Below are 26600 nucleotides of genomic sequence, written 5' to 3'. Positions count from 1 at the left end.
ATATAGGATCGCATGTCTCTGTGGTTACTTCACTAGCCACGCCCCCTAACAGTAAGAATCACGCCCCTAGGGACACACTTAACCCCTTGATCACCAATAAAGTTAACCCCTTCCCTGCCAGTGTCATTATTACAGTAACAGTGCTTATATGTATAGCACTGATTACTGTAGTAATGTCACTGGTACCCCCCAAAAGTGTCAAAAATGTCAGTTAGGGGTTCCGATCTTTCCGCCGCAATGTCGCAGTCCCGCATAAAAAAAAAAATTGTAGATCGCTGCCATTACTCGTTTAAAAAAAAAAAAACACAATAAAAATGACAAATCTTTCCCGTAAACGCAATAACTTTTGCGCAAACCAATCAAAATACGCTTATTGCGATTTTTTTTACCAAAAATATGTAGCAGAAAACAAATTGGCTTAAAATGTTAAAAAATGTTGATTTTTACATTTTTTCTTTTGAGAATTTTATATAAAAAAATGTGAAATGTAATTTTTTCAAAATTGTCGCTTTTTTTTTTGTTTATAGCGCAAAAAAAAAAAAAAAAAATCGCACAGGTGATCAAATACCACCAAAAGAAAGCTCTGTTTGTGGGGGAAAAAAGACGTCAATTTTGTTTGGGTACAGCGTCGCACGACCGCGCAATTGTCTGTTAAAATCACGCAGTGCCGAATCGCAAAAAGTGGCCTGGGCGTAAGACAGCAAAATCCTCCGATGGTAAAGTGGTTAAAAAAAAAAAATAAAAAATAAAAATGACAAATCTTTCCCGTAAACGCAATAACTTTTGCGCAATCCAATCAAAATACGCTTATTGCAATGTTTTTTTTTAACCAAAAATATGTAGCAGAAAACAAATTGTCCTAAAATTAAATTTTTACATTTTTTTTGAGAATTTTATATAAAAAAAACGTGAAAAATATTGTTATTTTTGCAAAATTGTCGCTTTTTTTATTGTTTATATCGCAAAAAATAAAAAACCGCACAGGTGATCAAATACCACCAAAGAAAGCTCTATTTGTGGGGAAAAAGACGTCAATTTTGTTTGGGTACAGCGTCGCACGACCGCGCAATTGTCCGTTAAAGTCACGCAGTGCCGAATCGCAAAATAGCGCCTGGTCTTTGAGCAGCCAAATCCTCCAGGGCTAAAGTGGGTAAAGAATCAAAAACAAACTTTTGATTCTATTTTTTGCAGACTGTCCATACACAGACTGGGACTGAAGTCGAGGGCCGGTTATGAGCAGATAAATAGACAAGCTGAGCGGTCCCAGGACTCCCAGACCCCGATAAAACCTTCCTATATACATCTAAGAACCGTCTGGTGTCCCCCAACAAGTATTCCATACACATTTCACACTCTTACACCGATCATCTACTCACCCCACCATATACAGCACACGGCTCACGTGTAGAACTCACGGCTACTCACTTCCGGTTAGTCGCCGGGTGATGATGTCACTCCCTGTCAGCGCTGCAGCCATGTTGGTTGTGGCAGACTCAGGAACTGTAATGTGTGCTGGATATACAGAGGAAATGTGATGTGATTACATACACTGCAGTCTGTGTGTAACCTGCACAAGTCTCTGTGTCAGCTAACACAGCTGAGAAGGGGAATAGAATGACTCCCAACTGTCCTGGATTTAGAACCCCTCTGTCCCTCTTTTGCTCCTGAGTTGTCCCTGTTTTTAGTCTGATGGAAAGACTTCCCTAAATAAATGTGCTATTCACAATCCAAGTGTAAATTTATATGTAATGTTCCTGTGAAGGGAGGCTGCATGAGAAATCCTCTAGTTGGTAGGAATAGGGTGACCAGACGTCCCCGGATTTAGGGCCAGATTAATGTAGACAGGGCATATATTATGTAGTCCTGTGCCCAACGCTCTGTGTATTATGTAGTCCTGTGCACAGCACTCTGTGTATTATGTAGTCCTGTGCACAGCACTCTGGGTATTATGCAGTCCTGTGCCCAGCGCTCTGTGTATTATATTGTCCTGTGCCCAGCCCTCTGTGTATTATGCAGTCCTGTGCCCAGCGCTCTGTGTAATATGTAGTCCTGTGCCCAGTGCTCTGTGTATTATGTAGTCCTGTGCCCAGCCCTCTGTGTATTATGCAGTCCTGTACCCAGTGCTCTGTGTATTACGCAGTCCTGTGCCCAGCACTCTGTGTATTATGTAGACTTGTGCCCAGTGTTCTGTGTATTATACAGTTCTGTGCCCAGCGCTCTGTGTATTATGGAGTCCTGTGCCCAGCCCTATGTGTATTATGTAGTCCTGTGCCCAGCGCTCTGTGTATTATGGAGTCCTGTGCCCAGCCCTATGTGTATTATGTAGTCCTGTGCCCAGCCCTCTGTGTATTATGTAGTCCTGTGCCCAGCGCTCTGTGTATTATGTAGTCCTGTGCCCAGCGCTCTGTGTATTATGTAGTCCTGTGCCCAGCTCTCTGTGTGTTATGCAGTCCTGTGCCCAGCGCTCTGTGTATTTTGTAGACTTGTGCCCAGTGCCCTGTGTATTATGTAGTCCTGTGCCCAGTGCTCTGTGTATTATGTAGTCTTGTGCCCAGCCCTCTGTGTATTATGCAGTCCTGTGCCCAGTGCTCTGTGTATTATGCAGTCCTGTGCCCAGCTCTCTGTGTATTATGTAGTCCTGTGCCCAGTGCTCTGTGTATTATGTAGTCTTGTGCCCAGCGCTCTGTGTATTATGTAGTCCTGTGCCCAGTGCTCTGTGTATTATGTAGTCTTGTGCCCAGCCCTCTGTGTATTATGTAGTCCTGTGCCCACCCCTCTGTGTATTATGTAGTCCTGTGCCCAGCACTCTGTGTATTATTTAGTCCTGTGCCCACCCCTCTGTGTATTATGTAGCCCTGTGCCCAGCCCTCTGTGTATTATGTTGCCCTGTGCCCAGCCCTCTGTGTATTATGTAGTCCTGTGCCCAGCCCTCTGTGTATTATGTAGTCCTGTGCCCAGCGCTCTGTGTAATATGTAGTCCTGTGCCCAGCGCTCTGTGTAATATGTAGTCCTGTGCCCAGTGCTCTGTGTATTATGTAGTCCTGTGCCCAGCCCTCTGTGTATTATGCAGTCCTTTACCCAGTGCTCTGTGTATTACGCAGTCCTGTGCCCAGCCCTCTGTGTACTATGTAGACTTGTGCCCAGTGTTCTGTGTATTATACAGTTCTGTGCCCAGCGCTCTGTGTATTATGCAGTCCTGTGCCCAGTGCTCTGTGTATTATGTAGTCCTGTGCCCAGCACTCTGTGTATTATGTAGTCCTGTGCCCAGCGCTCTGTGTATTATGTAGTTCTGTGCCCAGCGCTCTGTGTATTATGCAGTCCTGTGCCCAGTGCTCTGTGTATAATGCAGTCCTGTGCCCAGCGCTCTGTGTATTATGTAGCCCTGTGCCCAGCGCTCTGTGTATTATGTAGTCCTGTGCCCAGTGCTCTGTGTATTATGTAGTCCTGTGCCCAGTGCTCTGTGTATTATGTAGTCCTGTGCCCAGCGCTCTGTGTATTATGTAGTCCTGTGCCCAGCGCTCTGTATATTATGTAGTCCTGTGCCCAGCGCTCTGTGTATTATGTAGCCCTGTGTCCAGCGCTCTGTGTATTATGCAGTCCTGTGCCCAGCGCTCTTTGTATTATGCAGTCCTATTCCCATTGTTCTGTGTGTTATGCAGTCCTGTGCCCAGTGCTCTGTGTATTATGCAGTCCTGTACCCAGCGCTCTGTGAAGTATGTAGTCCTGTGCCCAGCCCTCTGTGTATTATGTAGTCCTGTGCCCAGCCCTCTGTGTATTATGTAGTCCTGTGCCCAGCGCTCTGTGTATTATGCAGTCCTGTGCCCAGTGCTCTGTGTATTACGCAGTCCTGTGCCCAGCGCTCTGTGTATTATGCAGTCCTGTGCCCAGCACTCTGTGTATTATGTAGTCCTGTGCCCAGCGCTCTGTATATTATGTAGTCCTGTGCCCAGCGCTCTGTGTATTATGTAGTCCTGTGCCCAGTGCTCTGTGTATAATGTAGTCCTGTGCCCAGCGCTCTGTGTATAATGTAGTCCTGTACCCAGCACTCTGTGTATTATGTAGTCCTGTGCCCAGCACTCTGTGTATTGTGTAGTCCTGTGCCCAGCGCTCTGTGTATTATGTAGTCCTGTGCCCAGCGCTTTGTATATTATGTAGTCCTGTGCCCAGCGCTCTGTGTATTATGTAGCCCTGTGTCCAGCGCTCTGTGTATTATGCAGTCCTGTGCCCAGCGCTCTTTGTATTATGCAGTCCTATTCCCATTGTTCTGTGTGTTATGCAGTCCTGTGCCCAGTGCTCTGTGTATTATGCAGTCCTGTACCCAGCGCTCTGTGAAGTATGTAGTCCTGTGCCCAGCCCTCTGTGTATTATGTAGTCCTGTGCCCAGCCCTCTGTGTATTATGTAGTCCTGTGCCCAGCGCTCTGTGTATTATGCAGTCCTGTGCCCAGTGCTCTGTGTATTACGCAGTCCTGTGCCCAGCGCTCTGTGTATTATGCAGTCCTGTGCCCAGCACTCTGTGTATTATGTAGTCCTGTGCCCAGCGCTCTGTATATTATGTAGTCCTGTGCCCAGCGCTCTGTGTATTATGTAGTCCTGTGCCCAGTGCTCTGTGTATAATGTAGTCCTGTGCCCAGCGCTCTGTGTATAATGTAGTCCTGTACCCAGCACTCTGTGTATTATGTAGTCCTGTGCCCAGCACTCTGTGTATTGTGTAGTCCTGTGCCCAGCGCTCTGTGTATTATGTAGTCCTGTGCCCAGCGCTTTGTATATTATGTAGTCCTGTGCCCAGCGCTCTGTGTATTATGTAGCCCTGTGTCCAGCGCTCTGTGTATTATGCAGTCCTGTGCCCAGCGCTCTTTGTATTATGCAGTCCTATTCCCATTGTTCTGTGTGTTATGCAGTCCTGTGCCCAGTGCTCTGTGTATTATGCAGTCCTGTACCCAGCGCTCTGTGAAGTATGTAGTCCTGTGCCCAGCCCTCTGTGTATTATGTAGTCCTGTGCCCAGCCCTCTGTGTATTATGTAGTCCTGTGCCCAGCTCTCTGTGTATTATGTAGTCCTGTGCCCAGCACTGTGTGTATTATGTAGTCCTGTGTCCAGCGCTCTGTGTATTATGTAGTCCTGTACCCAGCGCTCTGTCTGTTATGTAGTCCTGTGCCCAGTGCTCTGTGTATTACGCAGTCCTGTGCCCAGCGATCTGTGTATTACGTAGTCCTATGCCCAGCGCTCTGTGTATTATGTAGTCCTTTGCCCAGCACTCTGTGTATTATGTAGTCCTGTGCCCAGCGCTCTGTGCATTATGTAGTCCTGTGCCCAGCCCTCTGTGTATTATGTAGTCCTGTACCCAACGCTCTGTGTATTATGCAGTTCTGTACCCAGCGCTCTGTGTATTATGTAGTCCTGTACCCAATGCTCTGTGTATTACGCAGTCCTGTGCCCAGTGCTCTGTGTATTACGCAGTCTTGTGCCCAGTGCTCTGTGTATTACGTATTCCTGTGCCCACTGCTCTGTGTATTACGCAGTCCTGTGCCCAATGCTCTGTGTATTACGCAGTCCTGTGCCCAGTGCTCTATGTATTACGTATTCCTGTGCCATTTGCCAATAAAAAAATAAATAAATAAATATGTCCCTGGATTTATTTTTAAAAATCTGGTTACCTTAGGCGGGAATGAATAAAGACACCAATCTATCCGGTCTCTGTGTATGGCTGCTGTTTTCCAAATCTCTGTATACTGTATTCACTAAGAAACACATCTAAAAGATTTTTTTATTTGATTACACTCCCAGCTGACACCACCAACTGTGGAAGGGAGTTCCACGCCCTTATCGCTCTGACAGTAAAGAACTCTTTACGCAGTTTATCCACTTACCGCAAACCGACGTAACCCTACGTCGGCTGCAATAAGTGGCTGTACCGGGGTGAGGGCCATTATCCTGGTACCATTTTTTTAGAGCCGGTGGTCGGCTTTCCGTCAGTAATGACCGATGCGTCTCAGGAGCCGCTTGATCGTTACCCCATCGAGCGGGAGGGGACGTCCCCCTCCCGCCGCATTCCTTGGCTCTGCCCGGGTCTCCCGTCCCACCGGGATATCCGAGCAACCAGCCAGCGCGTCCGCCGGCTGGTTGGAGTCCCGATCAAAGCCAGATGTGGCTTAGATCGGGTCTCCGATGACGTAACCCGGAGGCGGCGTCCATGACGTCATGTCCGGGTTACTTGGCTGCTAAAGGCACCGAATTTAAAAAGTGACCATATTCAAAAATGAAGTTGCTGGCGTTTTGAATACATTGAAGTGCAGTGGAGGGGTTTGGGGTCTTTTCTAGACCCTCGATCCCTCCATTAAGAGTACCTGTCACTGCATATTGATGTCACAAGGGATGTTTACATTGCTTCTGACAGCAATAAAAGTGATCAGATTTTTTATTATTTTTTTTAATCTGCTAAAATTAAAAAAAAATTTTTTAATAAAAATAAAAGAGTAATAAGTACACTGTTGACTCGGTTATTTTACTATGCTGCCATCTTTTCACTGACTTTCTGGTTGCATCCCCCGGAAGTCTTTCTAGCCAATAAAAGATCTGTACTGCCCACGTAGAGAAACTTGAGTCGTATACGATACGCCCCCGGAAGCGGTCATCGCAACAAGGCTTGTGATTACTGAGAGCGAGGCTTGAATCGCTTCGTTACCGGAAGTAAACACGGCAATACAGTTGGTTACGTTTCCTGGATGAGGTTTGGAACGCACGCCGACGCCATCTATGATGGTTAACGCCGAGATACAGCGTGCAGCACATAGATACACTAGTGGGACCAATTTTAAATGATTTATACCCTTATAAATATATCAGGACTGTTAGGGCTACAAGATTGTGGAATTCTCTACCACAAGAGGTGGTTTCTGCGGGAAGTATGGTGGCTTTCAAAAGACTCTTAGACGTACATCTCAAAGATCAGAACATTCAGGGGTATGAGAGATGATTACGGCCTCACACACCTACACAGGTTAAACTGGATGGACTATTGTCTTTATTCAACCTCCACTACTATGTAACTATGTAAGGAATGATCACAGACAATGGCAACAACCTTTGAAGAAGAAGTCATATATGACGAAACGTGTACAGCTCAAAGATCAGAACATTCAGGGGAATGTGAGATGATTACGGCCACACACACCTACACAGTTTGAACTGGATGGACAATTGTCTTTATTCAACCTCAACTACTATGTAAGGAATGATCACAGACAATGGCAACAACATTTGAAGTCGTCACATATGACGAAACGCGTACAGCTCAAAGATCAGAACATTCAGGGGTATGAGAGATGATTACGGCCATACACATCTACACAGGTTGAACTGGATGGACTATGGCCTTTATTCAACATCAACTACTATGTAAGGAATGATCACAGACAATGGCAACAACCTTTGAAGAAGTCATATATGACTAAACGCGTCAGAGCTACACTGTCTGCCATCCGCCATCATTCCCAATTGTCTGTTGACTATGCAATTTTACATGGACATTTGTAAGTAGTTTTAACCCTTCTAACCACTTGCTGACCGCCCACAGTATATTTACTGAGGCAGTCAGCCCCTCACAGGCAAAGCGACGTAGTACTACGTCGCTAGCCTGTGAGGCTCTAGGCCTAGTGGGCAAGCGCGTGCCGCCGGAGGCGCGCTCCCGCCCCCGCTCATTCACAGACTCCCCCGCGCATGTGACCGGCGTTCCACTCACGATCGTCAAGTGCAGAGGGAGAAAGGCAGGCGGCTAATGTAAACAAATCCGCCTGTCATTCTCCCCTGTGTAATAACAGAGATCATACGGTCCTGCTATGTAGGATCGTATGTCTCTGTTGTTACACAACAAGCCATGCCCCTTCACAGTTAGAAGCACGCCCCTAGGGACACACTTAACCCCTGCATCACCAATAAAGTTAACCCCTTCACTGCCAGTGTCATTATTACAGTAACAGTGCATATGTATAGCACTGATTACTGTAGTAATGTCACTGGTAACCATAAAAAAAGTGTCAAAAATGTCAGTCAAGGGTCCGATCTGTCCGCCGCAATGTCGCAGTCCAGCAAAAAAAAAAAAAAAAAAATCACAGATCGCCGCCATTACTCGTTAAAAAAAAAAAAACAAAAATAACAAAAATCTTTCCCTTAGTTAGTAAACGTAATAACTTTTGCGCAAACCAAACAAAATACGCTTTTTGCGATTTTTTTTACCAAACATATGTAGCATAAAACAAATTGGCCTAAAATGTTAAAAAAATTTAGATTTTTACATTCTTTTTGGGGAATTTCATTTAAAAAATGTGAAAAATATTGTTACTTTTGCAAAATTTAAGCTCTTTTTTTGTTTATAGCGCATGATCAAAAAAATCGCACAGGTGATCAAATACCACCAAAAGAAAGCTCGGTTTGTGGGGAAAAAAAAGGATGTCAATTTCATTTGGGTACAGCGTCGCACGACCGCGCAATTGTCCGTTAAAGTCACGCAGTGCCGAATCGCAAAATAGGGCCTGGTCAGGAAGGGGGTAAAATCTTCCGGGGCTTAAGTGGTTAATAAAGCAATTTGTTAAGCAGTATTACACTATGTCCGTGTTATCTACTTTTATATATGGATAATGAATTACTCCCTGGATGCTTTGGTTACCTATGTCCAGAGATCCACCGCTATCCTATGAGTGATTCCGTCCAGGACCATCATACACTGTGAGATCCACGGAGAATTAACAAGAGTTATAGACCCATCTGCTATAAGGCACTTGGGTCCACATCTTCTGGTGAGCATACATCTACATTCACTTTGGTGGTGTGGGTTTCCTTACCCGATTCTCACCACCTGCACTATACTGGATGTTCCATATTCCACTATTTGGGGCTTTGTATGGAGTGTTCTCACTTTATTCAATTTATTTTTTCAAGCAAGCAAAAATTCCCCTAAGGATGTGGGATTATGTGGGTGACCTTATGGTTATGTGTAAGCGACTTGTTTGCTCGTGAAACGCGTCAACCTTTTACCTGTCCCATGTCCTACCAGTCTTGTATTGATATCTGGGATGAAGAATAAACATACTCCTAAATTTTGATTTCAACTATCGGTGTGCGGTCACCATTTCTTGATGATCTATTACCTGTTTGGATGGCGGATCCGACCTGCACCTGAGTTATACCTCACCTTGTGCGGTCCACCTGTGTTGGATTCCTGCAATTTCTTTGTGTACCAAGCTAAACAGTGTGGACTTAATATAAGTGGATAGTAATATTTATAGGTAAAGTTGATCCAGGGAATATCAGATTGCCTCTCGGGGGATCAGGAAGGATTTTTTTTTTCCCCTGCTGTAGTAAATTGGATCATGCTTTGCTGGGGATTTTTTTTTCGCCTTCCTCTGGATCAACTGCGGGTATAGGATTGTGAATATGGGATTGTATGGTTGGGTTTTCTTTACTGTTTTTTTTTTTTTTTTTATTAGTTAAGCCAGATGGACTTGTGTCTTTTTTCAACCTGACTAACTATGTAACTATGTGATCAAAAATGGAAGCCATCCCCACCGGGAGAAGATAATAGCCTGGCAGGAGGGATTCCGGCATCGGCACCATGTGTTGATGGGTGAATGAAGCAGATTCCTTTCCTGCAACCAAATTTGTTTTGTGTATGATCGGCCTTAAGTAGTCAGTGTCTCTGCATGATTGATAGAGGAATCCCTGTACCCTGCAGGGGGGTAATAGATGATCAGTATGTAGCGCAGACAGCATTGTCTGATGTAACTGTATAAAGCCAGAGGCTTTGGGGACCATGGGATGCTTAGGTCTACTCTAGGCTGAATTTAAAGTACTATATAATATCCCTATGTGGCAATAAAGGGTCAGACTTTTCTGACTTTACTCCGTGGAGCGGGTGGCTGCATGCCTCAGTACAAGGAGGTTAGAAGATGCATAGAACCGCTCAGATAGTTCCGGAGGGGCTGTGCTTTGCTTTCTGAACTGCTGGAAATTTTAGGTGACGATTCTCCTCCCAGCGAGTGGCTGGAAACTGTGGGGGAGGGAAAAGAGAGAAAGAGAGCCAACCAGATCACACAGAGCAGGGATCTCCCGCTGTGACAGCTTGGATCTATAAACACAGGCCACTGTCAAAGTCCTGCCTCTTATGATAGACAGCACACCGGTCCAACGTCGGGAAATTGAAGTAATGTGACGTCTACCATAGGAGCTGGTCCTGGAGGCAGGAATTGGTTTGCTAGCAGCCGGCATTTACAGATCCAAGCTGTGTCACAGCAGGAGATCCCTACTCTGGGTGATTCCTTCCTGTGATCCCTATGCAGTAATAGGCTGCATTGATGGGCACAGCTAAAAGTTGTGGTTAATTATTTTTGTAACTGCATAAAACATTTAACCACTTCCCGTCCCTGCTATAGCCAAAAGACTGCTACAGCGCAGACCTTAATTGCCGGGAGGGCGTCCGTGTACGTCCTCCCGTGCATGAGCTGCCTGCGCGCTCCCTGCAAGAGCACGCGCGGCTTGCTCTGTGATCAGCGAGTCCATGAGACTCCCCCGATCCCTGCTCCTTACCATGTGATCAGCTGATCACGTGATGTAAAGAGCAACCGGAGATCAGCTGTCAGCGTGGGGGGGGGGGGGAAGCTGATCGCCGGCTGCTGTCAGAGGGACATCGGTCCCGAAGCAGAGAGGATCATCTGTGCCCCCAACCAGTGCAGGTTAATGCCCACCAGTGCCTTCTATCAGTGCCCACCAGTGCCACCTATCAGTGCTGCCCATCAGTGTCACCTACCAGTGCCTATCATTGCCACCTATTAGTGCCCATCAGTGCAGCCCATCAGTGTCACCTTCCAGTGCCTATCATTGCCCATCAGTGCCACCTATTAATGCCCTCCAGTGCCACCCAATGGTGTCACCTACCAGTGCCACCTATTAGTGCACATCAATGAAGGAGAAAATGTTTTCAAAATTTTCAGTCTTTGTTTGTTTAGCAAAAAATAAAAACCCCAGTAGTGAATAAATACCACCAAAAGAAAAAAAATCTCTATTTGTTTGGAAAAAATGATAAAAATTTCATATGGGTACAGTGTTGCATGACCGCACAATTGTCATTCAAAGTGCGACAACGCTGAAAGCTGAAAATTGGCCTGGGCAGGAAGGGGGTGAAAGTGCCCAATAGGCAAGTGGTTAAAGTGTCATTTCATGAGATAATTTACGAGGGCGTGTTCAGGGTCAGGGCACGGGGGGAGGGTTGGTCGGGGCAATTGGTGGCGAGTAAATCTTAAGGCCTGGCTAGCAGCAAATTTTGAGCCCTGTCATTTTGCTGTATGCGATTCTATAGTTCGACCAAAGTTCTACCTAAAAAACATTTTTGAACAAAAAATGGATTTTTGTAAGATCTTACCGTAAAATCCTTTTCTCTTAAGCTCATTGACAGACGTAGTCTTCTTGATTCTCAAGAGCTGGGTTATGTTGTCTCCGCAGGAGTAGGACTAGGCAGAAAGACAAAACGTTCTGGCTCCACCTTAGGGGCAGTCCCTGAGGGTATATCCTCCCTCTCTCTGCTACAGGGAATCAGTTCTGTTTTAAAGCAGTACAGAGAATTTAACCCAACTCAATGATAGAGGGGCGGGTACTACGTCTGTCAATGAGCTTAAGAGAAAAGGATTTTACGGTAAGATCTTACAAAAATCCATTTTTCTCTATCGCTCATTGACAGACGTAGTCTTCTTGATTCTCAAGAGCTGGGACATCCAGAAGCAGTGCCACAAAATGAGGGGTGGGATTGACAGAATCAAAATCCAATCTAGAAGGCCCAACCGGAGCCAACCAGAAGTATCAAAGGACTCATCGAGAAAACAGATGAGACCTACCCCACAAATCCTCGAGGTAGACCAACAGTCTCCTCAAACAGTGGCCTGCAGGAACCTTGCGGCCAGAAGAGGCATCTGACGATGCCATCACATAAACCTTATACAATATTGTAAAGGTATGAACCGACTACTAAAACAGTCGCCTTGAAAACCTGAACCACTGACGCCTGATGGCGGAAGGTCCAGGAAACTCTAAGCGCCCGAGTAGAATGCGCCTTAACAGGGAACGGGGGATCCCGACCCTTAGATAAAATAAGCCTATACCACCGTCTGTCTGATCCATCTAAAGATGGTCGCAGCAGAACAGGCAACCCCTTCTTAGGGCCATCCGTGATCACAAACAGTGAATCCGTCTTACAAATTGAATCCGTAGTATTCAAGTATATCCTGATCGCCCGAACTACATCCACGGAATGCCATGCAAATTCTCGAGGATGATTGGGCTAAGGACATAGGAAGGACAATACACTGTCCTTATTCAATGAAACTTTGAAACCACCTTAGAAGGAAGGATGGATTCGGATGAAGAACACCTTATCCCTATGAACCACCAGATCTGGGGAACAACAGGATAATGCAGCCAGTTCTGACACCCTGCGTGCAGAAGTGATAGCCACCAAGAAGACCACCTTCTGGGATAAAAGTAAGCAAGGGTATCTCCCTGATATTTTCAAAGGGAGGTGTCTGAAGAACCGACAGCACCAAATTAAGATCCCAGGATGGTAACGGCGCGTGCACTGGCAGAGCCAGGTGTCGCACCCCCTGGATGAAATTCCGCACCAAGGAATGAGTAGACAAAAGCTTCTGAAAGAAGATAGCAAATGCTGAAACCAGACCCTTGATAACACTCAAGGCCAGCTTCTGCTCAACTCCCTGTTGCAGAAAGCCAATATTCGGACTACCGAATAAAGATGTAGATGGAACCCAAGGGATTCACATCACACAATATAAGACTTCCATGTACGATGATAATCTTTCTGGAAGTCGCTTTCCTTGTTTTAACTAGAGTAGGAATAACTGAAGCTGACAATCCCTTGTCCTTCAGCACCTGGGTCTCAATAACCAGGCCGTTTAAAACCAGCGATCGTAAAGCAGGATGGAAGATCGGTCCCTGAGACAGTAGATCCTCCCTGAGAGGAAGTCTCCACGGGCCGTCCGCCATCAGTCTGACCAAGTCGGCGTAACAAGCTCGACGAGGCCAGTCCGGAGCTGCCAGGATTACTGGAATTCCTTCCTCCTCTATCTTGCGAAGAAGTCTTGGCAGTAACCCAAGAGGAGGGAAGGCATACATTAGCTGGTATTGCCCCCACGGGGCGATCAGTGCGTCTGCGGTTTCTGCTAGAGGATCGCGGGAGCGAGCCACGAATCTCTGAACTTTCCTGTTGAATCGAGATGCCAACAGATCCATATCCGGGGTGCCCCATCGTAGGCACAACTGGTGGAAAACGTCTGGATGGAGGGACCATTCCCCCTGATCCAGAGTCTGACGGCTGAGATAATCTGCCTGCCAATTCTCCACCCCCGGAATGAACACCGCAGAGATTGCTGGAACAAATCGTTCCGCCCAGCGAAGAATGCAAGCCACTTCTTTGGCCGCTCGGACACTCTTGGTGCCCCCCTGGTGATTGACATAAGCCACGGCCGTGGCGTTGTCCGACTGGATCCGAACCGGGCTGCCCTGGAGCTGCTCGGTCCAGTGAATCAGACAAAGTCTGATCGCTCTCAGTTCCAATACATTTATCGGTAACCTGGATTCTTCCGGGGACCAAAGTCCCTGGACAGATAACTGACCGAGAATTCCTCCCCATCCGGATAGACTGGCATCCGTGGTCACTGTCGTCCAATATATTGGCAGAAATGACTTTCCCTGGCTGAGCATCGGAGACCGAAGCCACCAGACCAGAGACTCTCTGGTCTGTTTGCTCAATCGGATCTGATTGTCCAGGGATTCCGGATTCCGATTCCATCTGAGAGGAATCTCTTGCTGAAGAATTCGGGTATGGGACTGGGCAAATGGGACTGCTTCGAAGGAAGCCACCATCAACCCCAGAACCCTCATGCAAGTCTGAAAGGAAGACCAGCTGTTGGTGGACTGCTGATTGAATCTTTCGGAGTTTCCCTACCGGAAGAAAAACTCTTGTCCTGACTGTGTCTAGAATTAGACCCAGATATTCGAGCCTCTGGGTGGGAACCAGAAATGACTTTTACTGGTTCACCAGCCACCCGAATTCCTGTAAAGAAATCATAGTAATTTCTATGTTTTGTAGCAAGGTCTGAGGAGACTCTGCATGAAGCAGAAGATCGTCTAGGTAACCTAGAATCGATATGCCTCTTTGGCGCAGAAGTGCCAACATAGGGGCCAACACCTTCGTGAAGACCCGCGGAGCCGTGGCGAGACCGAAAGATAACGCCACAAACTGATAGTGATTCTCTTCTACGGAAAAACGTAGAAACCGCTGATGTCCTGCGAAAATGGGAATGTGAAGATATGCGTCCTAGATGTCTATGGACGCTAGGACATCCCCTGGATGCAGAAAGGCTGCTACTGTGCGAATGGACTCCATTCTGAATCTTCTTATGTAGACAAAAGAATTGAGTGCCCTTAAGTCCAGAATTGGACGCACTTTGCCCTCTTTCCTGGGTATTGTAAATAGGTTTGAATAAAAACCCCTGTTTCAGATAATAAGGGGTTAGGCGGGGGTCGCTTACTTGCGCCCTGTCCCTGACAAGCCACTTCCACCCGGGACACAAGCTTCCATAATAGCGGACAATGATTTAATCGTCAGTGGGGTGCTGGAGGATCCCGCAGACCCCTCGAGGGGATCCGGAGGAGATACATGAGTGGCAGGGTCCATGTTAATTCAGGACACCTTTGCCAGAAAACACAAAAAAACTTTTTTTTTTTTTTTTTTTTTAATAAAAAATACCTCTTTTTTTTTTTTCTTTTTTTTTTAAATTTTTTTTTTTTTTTTTTTTTTTATGTGTCTCCCCCTAGCGCAATAGCGCCCCTCAGAGTACCTGCTTCTCGATCCCACAGAGAGAGAGAGAGAGAGGGACCCCCAAGGCTCACCAACCGATGCAGTGAAGTTTCCAACCAACTGCAGTCAGCGTCTGTCTTTACAGACTGGAAGGAGCTGTTGCTTTTTCCCGGGTAGAAGGACGTGGCTCCGCCCCCTGTGTACGCCTTCCGGCGTTCCCAGCTCTCCACGAGGTAGCTGGGCTCATGAAACATGGCCGCCCCCATATAGGAGACATTAGACTCCAAAAACATGGCGGCCGGCGTGACCTGAGGACATGCATGCACCTGGTCTACGGCAAAATGGCGGCGGACCGCCGAAATCGTTTTTCCCAGCACATCCACCTGCATCTCTGCTGAGTGGCGATTGATTGATCTACAGGAGATACACTACAAATAAGGTAGGATTATACCTCCTATGTCTGCTGTAATGCTACAGTCTGCTGGGTAGAGTCAAAGTCCACTTCCCACAAACACATACTGTATTACAAGGGGGACTTTTAGTGTCAGATATATACTGACCATGTATGGAGGGGCCCATAATTCATACTGCCTCATAACGAGGAAAGAAAAAAGGGAACGTTTACTCACCATACCGAACCGACAGGCACCCTCTCTTCACAATACCCTCTCCACCGGGGTGGGGGTTTGTGGACCACTCCGGACGCCTCGACTCTCTGGTTCCTGGCGTCCAAGCGAGACTTTTAACTCGCAAGGTCAGTCCCTCCACTGGGACTCCGTCGCGGCCGACCCAGCGCGGAGCTCTGGTCTGCACGCGCTCGTAGGCAGAAACCGGGGTGACCACTGGATCTCAACATCCAGCCCGTCGCCCGGCCCCGCATACTTACTTGAATGTGTCGCGGCCGACCAAGCGCAATGCGATGGTCTGCGCGCGCTCGTAGGCCGGCTGGGGTGACCACAAGTGTCGCCCAGTCCGGCGTTTTTTGCTTGAAGATCTCACAGGAAAAACACTGGAGAAAAAACTACCTAAAAAATATTTCTTCTAAAGAAAAAATCTTGCCAGGACCAAAAAGATCCCAGCAAGGAGCTTAGGTCCTTACTCCTGACTAGACAGAAAAAAACTGATTCCCTGTAGCAGAGAGAGGGAGGATATACCCTCAGGGACTGCCCCTAAGGTGGAGCCAGAACGTTTTGTCTTTCTGCCTAGTCCTACTCCTGCGGAGACAACATAACCCAGCTCTTGAGAATCAAGAAGACTACGTCTGTCAATGAGCGATAGAGAAACATTTTTATGCCTTAACAGCTCGAACGTAATTAATAATGTAAGAAATAAATAAATACACAGATCATTAAGTTGGGAAAGGTAGGAGCTTTATTAAAAAGAACTAACGCTATAAAAGTGACGGTAGACAATATGTACAAATAAAGGCGAATGCTCAGCGCAATCCACTTTGTGAGCTTCCTGCACTTGGGTGCTCAGGACTGTGTCGGCTCTAGAAAAAAAAAATAAATAAGGATTAACAATAATAAAATAATAATAATGAAAAATAACTATGTAAACCCAATATTTCATATTCCTGATGTGTGGCTGCTGTACCCTGTACTTGTATGAAAATGTATCCTGTTCTCTTTATATTACTTCCCATGTGTGAAATCCCTGGTGTTCCTGCCAGTCTCTCTGCTTTACTATTAAAAACTGACCACACTAAGCATGAGAGCATGCTTTTTTTTTTTTTATAAATATAAAAATCTATACACAAATGGTTTTCCATTAATTTCTCTTTTAACCTAAATGGGTTGTTGAACAAGATGATCGTTTACAATCACTTTAAAATAAATGCTTGTCAGTTCACACCTTGTATATACAGCACATGAAAATGTCATCTACCAAGCCCAGTGAGTCTCTGCCGCTTCTCTTTTGTATAAAATTGAAATAAGCAATTATATGTACAATGAAATATTACAAAAAATGTGTGCCAAGTGCCAGACCGGCTTTTACTATAAATCACAAAAGTCATCCCATTGTTATAACACTAGGGACGCACGGATACCGATATCGGTGCCGATACAGAGTATTTTCATGATTACGCATACTCGTGAAAATGCACCCATTACTGAAACCTTGCGGTGTGATTTGCGTCCAAATAAAATTAATGGGCACAAATCGCACTAAGATTTACATGCGTTTTTGAAAAGGAATGCAGTGCGATTACTGCCAGAATCGCATGCAATTTCCCCCACCGCTCCTGTGTGTGTGAACCCAGTAAAGAAAGCAAAGCGCCCTGTAGTGCAGCAATAGGCAGGTTTATTAAAATGTTATAACTCACAAAGTGAATATCTAGTAGCTATCAAGTAATCAAGTACCGTATATACTCGAGTATATAAGCCGACTTTTTCAGCAAGTCTTTTTTTATGCTGAAAAAGCCCCTTCGGCTTATACTCGAGTCACGGTCTCACTTAGCTTTCCCCGGTCAGTGGGCATGCACCGCCTCCGCTCGGGAAAGCCCATACATGTTCGGCTATTCCAGGGCAGACGGCGCATGCGCGGTGATGTGTTGGCACCGGGCAGCGCCATTTTTAAATGTAAGGCGGAAAGGTAAGCGAGACTCTCCACAGCCCTCAGGAGATGCAGTGCTGCAGAGCATGGTACAGGAGATTCTCCTGTACCATCCCCGCAGCACTGCATCTCCTGTGCCATGCCTGAACCATCTCCTGTGCCATGCCCACAGCCCTGCATCTCCTGTGCCATGCCCACAGCCCTGCATCTCCTGCGCCATGCCTGAACCATCTCCTGTGCCATGCCTGAACCATCTCCTGTGCCATGCCTGAACCATCTCCTGTGCCATGCCTGAACCATCTCCTGTGCCATGCCTGAACCATCTCCTGTGCCATGCCTGAACCATCTCCTGTGCCATGCCTGAACCATCTCCTGTGCCATGTCCGCAGCCTGTTATGGTTCTCGTGGTGGTCCAGTTGGGTCCAGTAGCTGCTGCATTTCCCACCCTAGACTTATACTCGAGTCAATATGTTTTTCCAGTTTTTTGTGGTAAAAGTAGTTGCCTCGGCTTATATTCGGGTCGGCTTATATGGTATATCAACTAAATATCTAGCCAAATCCTATTTCTGCAGTATCCTTGTCCTGCTAAGGATAGCAAACCACGGCCGCTGGGAGGTGCTCACATGGCTGGAGGAGAAGTTCTGGGACTCCTGTGATTATAGGGTGGAAGTGATGTCAGCTTGGGGGTGGACTGCCGGACATCTCCAGCGGCCGTGGTTTGCTATCATCAGCGGGACGGGGACACTGCAGAAATAGAACTTGACTAGATATTTACTTGGAGTTGTTGTAACTTTTTTATAAACTGCCTATTGCTGCACTACATGGCTTTCTTTACTGGGTTCTATCACACAGCAGCAGTGGGAGAAAAATCACTTTCGATTCGGGGAGGAATCACACTGCATTCCTGTTCAAATGGGATTCTTTGCAGTGCAATTTGCGCCCATTCATTTTGCATGGACACAAATCCCTCAAACTGGTATCAGTGCCTCCCTAGCAGTTTTTTCAATACATGTACACACACACACACACACACACATTTACATACACTATATTATTTATATTTAAAATATTCTATTTATTGATGTATTAATGCTACTTATTACAGGAGTTGTATTCATTTCTAATTCTATCTATCTATATAGTAGGCTAGACCAGGATAACCCATTCTACTCCCAGTATGCCTCAGTTTTGTGGCAAAGCAACTGGGGGTGGGCAGCAGCAAACAAATCACTAATAGCCCACAAAAACTGAACTGGGGGCAGTTCCATGATTCAGCAACAGATCTTTCCCTCCAACCTAACAAGCCGGCATCCATTGTGAGAATCTTCCAGAAGTCAGGAGGAAAGGACATTTACTCAAAAGCTCGATTCCTGAGCCACCAAGCCACAAGACAACATTCTGATGATGTGGTTCAAGGACTGGACAGACTTGTCCAACGACAACAGAATTTTGTCTTCTACTTGTCTGGAGTGAAACAGCCTATGGGATTCTGCCTCGAAGGGAACTACCATCAGCCCCATTACTCTCATGCAGAAGCAAAGAGACAGGTAAGAGTCTGGAAGCAAAAAGTTCCAAGTATCTTCTGAGGCATAAAAACGTTGGCTTGGGCTGTTTGTAGGACTAGACCTAAATCTTGCAAATCTGTTCCAGACGACGTCTTTTGATGACGAAACGTTGGCGACTCCAGACGTAACGTCCACACGCCCCCTTACGGAGCCGGCCTCCTTTACTGCTGTTAATGCTGTTTGGATACATGCGGGACGCCGCGATTGAACCCTTCAGCTTCTACTTTATGTGCTTGCATTTGTCTTCTATATTGTGAGTAGTGCTTTTAAATAAATATACTTCATGTGGTTTACGGGATTACACTATGGTCCTTTGTCTTCATTTCCCTCCATATGTTTATTTGATCAAACGGAGTGATTAAGAGAGATCAAGAGGTATCACCCTCTTGAATTCACTGATGTATGGTAATTTATCTACATGCTGGGAGAGGCTCTCATTTATTTGAGTAGCCATGGCGCTCTGGTAAGCTGCTTTGATCATTTGTGCACTGAGGTGTCCCCATCCTACACTTTCCCTGGGTGTCACTGGAAGGAACGTTTTTTGCACTTGGATTTATTTGGACTTTATTTCTTTCTGGGATCTTATTCACCATATTTTATCCTGGACACTATCCGTATAATATTGTTTGTGGATTAATTTTTTCACTAGTTATTCACATGTTTAGCGCTACACTTTACTGTTATTGTTTTTATGAATCACTGTTGGTTGATTTTGTGTTAGCGGCTTTTCACATTTATCACAAATTCATTTATCATTTTCTTTAGCGCAGAAACACCCCCTTTAGAATTAAATCTGTTCCAGTGCTAAAGTTCTGAAGGTTCGGGATACATCTAAACCTAGAGAAGGTCAGGGCTACACTGCCTGCCAATTCCTGTCCGGACTTTCCCTCATTATGAGGTTGTCTAGACCTCTTACTTTCACAATAGGAATACCCTGAGGTGCAATAGGGCTAATACTGAGGCCACCACTTTGGTGAACAGTCAAACGTGCAGAAGAAATGCAGAACAGAAGGGACAAACTAAAAATGCAGAGAACCCACAGCAAAATGTAAAGAAAAATCAAAATCGCTGGTGTTCTAGAAAGAGGAAAAGATGCAGATACATGTCCAAGATGTCCACAGAGACCAAAAAGCCATCCTGAAGGAAACTGGTGGATTCCATTGGGAATTTCTTGGCCACAATGAAGCATTTTGGTAAACCCCTGAAATGGTTCCATCAAAGGAACTGGGGCAATACCTAAATCCAGAAGACCGGCAAGAGCTGCATGGAGATTTCCTAATCTATGCAGTTGGACAGGTAGGCTGGAATTGATAAACCAAAAAAGGAGCTTTGTGGTTTAAAGTATTACAAGCTTGCATTGCAGGATCTGCCACGTGCCAGAGCTCTAAAAAGGGCCTCCAGCTGCTTATCAGTGAGGTCCTTAAAACATGTTCATCTTCCATTGGGATGGTAGACACTTTAAGATGGGATACTACTTTAGCCACAGAGCAGGCAGCCTATTTTTTAACAAATTCCTCCTCAAAACGGGTACAGGACCAATAGGCCCTTGGGAGGTAGAAACATCTTAACAGGGCATTTCCAGTCTCAAACAAAAACAGTCACCTTACTAAGCCTCAATGGTATGCTATAGATGTATTAACTACAAGCGCAACAGAGTAAAAGGCCTATACACACCATCCCCCAACAATTGTCATATAGAGATATAGAGAGGGATACACAGAGAGAGAGAGAGCGCAAGATGAGAGAGAGCGAAGAGATCGAGAGCGAAGAGATCGAGAGCGAAGAGATCGAGAGCGAAGAGATCGAGAGCGAAGAGATCGAGAGCGAAGAGATCGAGAGCGAAGAGATCGAGAGCGAAGAGATCGAGAGCGAAGAGATCGAGAGCGAAGAGATCGAGAGCGAAGAGATCGAGAGCGAAGAGATCGAGAGCGAAGAGATCGAGAGCGAAGAGATCGAGAGCGAAGAGATCGAGAGCGATCGAGAGCGAAGAGCGATCGAGAGCGAAGAGATCGAGAGAGAGAGAGATCGAGAGAGAGAGAGATCGAGAGAGATCGAGAGAGAGAGATCGAGATCGAGAGAGAGAGAGATCGCAAGATATAGAGAGCGAGCGCAAAATATAGAGAGATATACTTCCAGGGAAAATTCTGTGCTCATTCCCTTCTACAACTAACAAGGTCCTCACCTCGTTAAGCTACTTGCCACAAGCTCATGTCATTATCGAGAGCGAAGAGATCGAGAGCGAAGAGATCGAGAGCGAAGAGATCGAGAGCGAAGAGATCGAGAGAGAGATCGAGATCGAGAGAGAGATCGAGATCGAGAGAGAGAGAGATCGCAAGATATAGAGAGCGAGCGCAAAATATAGAGAGATATACTTCCAGGGAAAATTCTGTGCTCATTCCCTTCTACAACTAACAAGGTCCTCACCTCGTTAAGCTACTTGCCACAAGCTCATGTCATTAACATCTAGGACAGGGATCTTCAAACTACGGCCCTCCAGCTGTTACAGAACTACAAGTCCCGTGAGGCATTGTAAAACTATCATTCACAGACATGGCTAGGCATGATGGGAATTATAGTTCCTGAACAACTGGAGGGCCATAGTTTGGGAATCCCTGGCCTAGAGTCCAGTGTTAACAATCAGGCTTTGCTTAGTCACCTTCTTTTTCTTTTTGTCTTTCTTCTTCCGCCTTCTTTCTGGGTCGTCTTCCCTCTGTTTCTTCTTCTTTTTTCTGTGATCAGAGTCTGACGGGGTTTCTAAAGACATGGAGAGAGACAACCTGTCAGTGATGTCACTTGTGCAGTCCTGTGCAATCCCCTAATCCATGCTCTATACTGACCTGGGGGAGCTGGCTCTTGTGTTCTGCTCTGTTTGTGCTTTTTGTTTTTCTTTTTTGGAGGTTGTATGTGCATTAGCCGACACTGCTCTGGAAGCTAAAAAAAAATGAAAACACGAGGAATAATTATATTGCAATGGAAGGATGTTTAACATATTTGACTACCTCTTTCCCTTTGCCATAGTAGTATGCAGTCCAATTTTGGAAAGCCTGTAAAAAAATACTGCCATCTCAGCCCATCCCATAATTCTATTTCAGCTTGCATAAAGAAGAGGTGGTGGCCAATGCGTGGCTGAGAGGATGTCATACGACGTCCACCCAGAATGGGAGGGCTCCTGCTCAGCCATCATATGACGTCCACCCAGGATGGGAGAGCTCCTGCTCAGCCATCATATGACGTCCACCCAGGATGGGAGAGCTCCTGCTCAGCCATCATATGACATCCACCCAGGATGAGAGCGCTCCTGCTCAGCCATCATATGACGTCCACCCAGGATGGGAGAGCTCCTGCTCAGCCATCATATGACGTCCACCCAGGATGGGAGAGCTCCTGCTCAGCCATCATATGACGTCCACCCAGGATGGGAGAGCTCCTGCTCAGCCATCATATGACGTCCACCCAGGATGGGAGAGCTCCTGCTCAGCCATCATATGACGTTCACCCAGGATGGGAGAGCTCCTGCTCAGCCATCATATGACGTTCACCCAGGATGGGAGAGCTCCTGCTCAGCCATCATATGACGTCCACCCAGGATGGGAGAGCTCCTGCTCAGCCATCATATGACGTCCACCCAGGATGGGAGAGCTCCTGCTCAGCCATCATATGACGTCCACCCAGGATGGGAGAGCTCCTGCTCAGCCATCATATGACGTCCACCCAGGATGGGAGAGCTCCTGCTCAGCCATCATATGACGTCCACCCAGGATGGGAGAGCTCCTGCTCAGCCATCATATGACGTCCACCCAGGATGGGAGAGCTCCTGCTCAGCCATCATATGACGTCCACCCAGGATGAGAGAGCTCCTGCTCAGCCATCATATGACGTCCACCCAGGATGAGAGAGCTCCTGCTCAGCCATCATATGACGTCCACCCAGGATGGGAGAGCTCCTGCTCAGCCATCATATGACGTCCACCCAGGATGAGAGAGCTCCTGCTCAGCCATCATATGACGTCCACCCAGGATGAGAGAGCTCCTGCTCAGCCATCATATGACGTCCACCCAGGATGGGAGAGCTCCTGCTCAGCCATCATATGACGTCCACCCAGGATGAGAGAGCTCCTGCTCAGCCATCATATGACGTCCACCCAGGATGGGAGAGCTCCTGCTCAGCCATCATATGACGTCCACCCAGGATGGGAGAGCTCCTGCTCAGCCATCATATGACGTCCACCCAGGATGGGAGAGCTCCTGCTCAGCCATCATATGACGTCCACCCAGGATGAGAGAGCTCCTGCTCAGCCATCATATGACGTCCACCCAGGATGAGAGAGCTCCTGCTCAGCCATCATATGACGTCCACCCAGGATGGGAGAGCTCCTGCTCAGCCATCATATGATGTCCACCCAAGATGGGAGAGCTCCTGCTCAGCCATCATATGACGTCCACCCAGGATGAGAGAGCTCCTGCTCAGCCATCATTTTACAATAGGCCGGGCAGGAAGCAGTTAAACAAATGCCAATCTATAAGGATTACCCAAGCTTTCTGTTAGATCACACATAGGTAGACTTCTACTTGCTACAGCTAACCTACTAAATAAATTTTATATTATATATATAAATAAATAAATAAAGCCTTCCAAGCTTCAGCAGCCACCAAGACCCTGCTGTTACAGCCGAATCCCGGGCCAATGTTCTTATTGACAACAAGAAGAGAAGGGCGCACCGGCCTAGTGCATTACCACTGAAAGAGTTTATTAAAATTGTAAAAAGTATATATTATACTCACAAAACAGATGTAGGTATCACACATATCAACATGATCAACACAAGATCTCCAAGGTAGCCAAGGCACTGCGTGGTGCTGGATAGCACGCAGTGAACCGCTAGGGCTAGGCTGACATGTTTCGAGGGCGAACCCTTATCCTCAGTGCCAAGAATTGCTGCCGCCTTCGAAACGTGTCAGCCTAGCCCTAGCAGTTCACTGCATGCTATCCAATTTATTACATTTTTGTTTTTGGGTTTAGAAAACACATTATTACAACACAATTCCTACAAACCTTCCAACATCCAACCTTCCAAACCCAAATATATTTTTGCCTAAGAAATGTGCAGGAGAGGGGAGGGATTGGGCAAGCACTAACATAAAATCCGGCAGGGTCATGAAGGCTCCTGCAAGTATGTGCAAGCCCTTCCTATGAGCCACAGTACATACACACGTGTCTTACCGGGCCAGCGTGAAGTCTGAAGCCGGTGAGTAGTGCTCCAGTTAAAGGTGTGAAGGAGTTGCCACAGATTGGAGGCTTTTCGATTAGAGAGCGAAGACTGCTATTGTCCTGATTGCCGGGAGTGTCGATCATACCTAACAAAGACGTGAAAACATTAGGAGGTCTATTGGACCCAGTCATTTACAGAATTCCAAATACACTTCCCAACATAAAGATGCACTTGTTACCTACTCAATACTCATGGCTGCATGCTATACAGTCACCCAGACAAAAACGTATTTACTTTTCATCTGCAAAGTTGATTGGGGAAAAGGGGGGGGGGGGGAGTGGAGCCTCAAAATGGGATTCAAGTTTATAAGATTAGAAAGATACGGCCCATTTTAACCTATTTTTAGGATGTCAAGCATAGGAATTTTTTTTTTTTTTTAGTGGATGTAAACCCTTGCATATACCCAGTGACGAGACCAGGTCGGTCAGGTGATACACAGAGATGAAACAAAGCCTCCTACATAAGTTGTACCTGTTTATATGCTGTCTCTACATCCATTAAAAGTGATGAATGGATAAGCTGGTCTGAGAATTCACTACACTATGCAGAGCTCAGTGAAGAGAGGTCTGAGAGCTGATTGGAAAGAAAAAAGAAGGAAAAAGGGAGAGAAAAAAGGAGGGAAGGAAGGAAAGGAAGGAAGGAAAGGGAGAGAAAAGAGGAAGGAAGGAAGGAAGGAAGGAAAGGGAGAGAAAAGAGGAAGGAAGGAAGGAAGGAAGGAAGGAAAGGGAGAGAAAAGAGGAAGGAAGGAAGGAAGGAAGGAAGGAAAGGGAGAGAAAAGAGGAAGGAAGGAAGGAAGGAAGGAAAGGGAGAGAAAAGAGGAAGGAAGGAAGGAAGGAAGGAAAGGGAGAGAAAAGAGGAAGGAAGGAAGGAAGGAAGGAAAGGGGAGAGAAAAGAGGAAGGAAGGAAGGAAGGAAGGAAGGAAAGGGAGAGAAAAGAGGAAGGAAGGAAGGAAGGAAGGAAGGAAGGAAAGGGAGAGAAAAGAGGAAGGAAGGAAGGAAAGGGAGAGAAAAGAGGAAGGAAGGAAGGAAAGGGAGAGAAAAGAGGAAGGAAGGAAGGAAGGAAGGAAGGAAGGAAGGAAAGGGAGAGAAAAAGGAAGGAAGGAAGGAAGGAAAGGAAAAAAGGAAGGAAAGGAAAAAAGGAAGGAAAGGAAAAAAGGAAGGAAAGGAAAAAAGGAAGGAAAGGAAAAAAGGAAGGAAAGGAAAAAAGGAAGGAAAGGAAAAAAGGAAGGAAAGGAAAAAAGGAAGGAAAGGAAAAAAGGAAGGAAAGGAAAAAAGGAAGGAAAGGAAAAAAGGAAGGAAAGGGAAAAAGGAAAAAGGAAAAAGGAAAAAGGAAAAAGGAAAAAGAAAAAAGGAAAAAGAAAAAAGGAAAAAAAAAAAAGGGAAAAAAAAAAAAAGGAAAAAAAAAAAAGGAAAAAAAAAAAAGGAAAAAAAAAAAAAAGGAAAGGAAAAAAAAAAAAAGGAAAAAAAAGGAAAGGAAAAAAAAAGGAAAGGAAAAAAGGAAAGGAAAAGAAAGGTACACCCCCCCCCCTCCAAACGGAGGATGCACTTGGCAAAAAAAAAAAAAAAAAAACGAAACTGACATTAAAAAAAAAAAAAAATTATATATATATATATATTTTTAGATAGAATACAATTCTATACAACTTTTTGATTAATATAATGAATTTAAATGAATATGAATTTTGTGTCGGCTATTATTGGCACCTTCAGCGCGAGAAAAGTTCAAGATTTAGGAATCCCTTTAAATTCTATGCAGGTCTTCACACTGGTCGGTTGCGCTTCTGTTGTGGTGTTAAAAAATCTTGCTTGCTGCATTTTTTTGGTCAGCTAAAAGACTCACCAAAAATCCCCTTGAAATGCATTGAAAAAAACACAGCAAAAATGCACCGGTGTTACGTTTTTGATGCAGTTTTTGAGTCACATGACCTATGAGAAACACAACGTAGCATGGTAAAGTCGAGCCAAAGTCGTGTGCGTTTTCAGTGCCATTATCTATTATTTTTCACTTATTGGCAAAATGCTGATAACACTCACATTTTTGACCGATCTGTTTCGGCCACCGAAATTCGCAGGGGGGGGGGTTGTCTCTAGTAAAGTCCAAATGCAGCACTGAGTGAACGGCAATATATGCGGAATGTCCATACAAATGAGATCCCGTCACTATCTATGGTGTGAGATGATCGCACACAACACCGATAAAGTGCTCTGTAGAGGCCGCTTACCTGACCTCCATTAGAGCATATAGTAGAATCATGGGGGGGAGGGAACCAGCAATGAAAAGACAAAACTTCATCACTGATGATTACACCCCCCCCCCCCTTTTGATTTCACAGGATAGATGGTTACGGGATCTC

The 26600-nt window shown here is 45.9% G+C and overlaps 2 protein-coding genes across 2 annotated transcripts in view; both read right to left on the bottom strand.

Moving 5' to 3' along the window:
• FTSJ3 (FtsJ RNA 2'-O-methyltransferase 3) overlaps nt 1–26600 on the bottom strand; it is a 177047-nt gene that overhangs the window by 75322 nt on the left and 75125 nt on the right. The window lies entirely within an intron of this gene.
• On the bottom strand, nt 16206–24334 carry MED19 (mediator complex subunit 19). Its single transcript, XM_082268039.1, has 4 exons — nt 24199–24334; nt 21816–21909; nt 21635–21732; nt 16206–16349 (listed from the first exon to the last, which is right to left on the bottom strand). Exons 1-4 carry the CDS (start codon nt 24328–24330, stop codon nt 16293–16295), a joined length of 381 nt encoding a protein of 126 aa, XP_082124165.1. The 5' UTR covers nt 24331–24334; the 3' UTR covers nt 16206–16292.

This window comes from Pelophylax lessonae, assembly GCF_965119305.1.
Source record: "Pelophylax lessonae genome assembly, chromosome: 9".
Taxonomy (NCBI): domain Eukaryota; kingdom Metazoa; phylum Chordata; class Amphibia; order Anura; family Ranidae; genus Pelophylax; species Pelophylax lessonae.
Note: the sequence above shows the minus strand (reverse complement) of the source record. Positions and strands in the feature narration are given on the sequence as shown.

Bases quoted from the DNA above. Each gene is read 5' to 3' on its own strand.
- MED19 (XM_082268039.1), bottom strand. From the start codon at position 24,330: ATGATCGACACTCCCGGCAATCAGGACAATAGCAGTCTTCGCTCTCTA. The intron at 21,733-21,815 runs GTCAGTATAGAG...CCATGTCTTTAG, and splicing joins ACAAGAGCCAGCTCCCCCAG to AAACCCCGTCAGACTCTGAT. The intron at 16,350-21,634 runs GTGACTAAGCAA...TTTTTTTTCTAG, and splicing joins AAGACAAAAAGAAAAAGAAG to AGCCGACACAGTCCTGAGCA.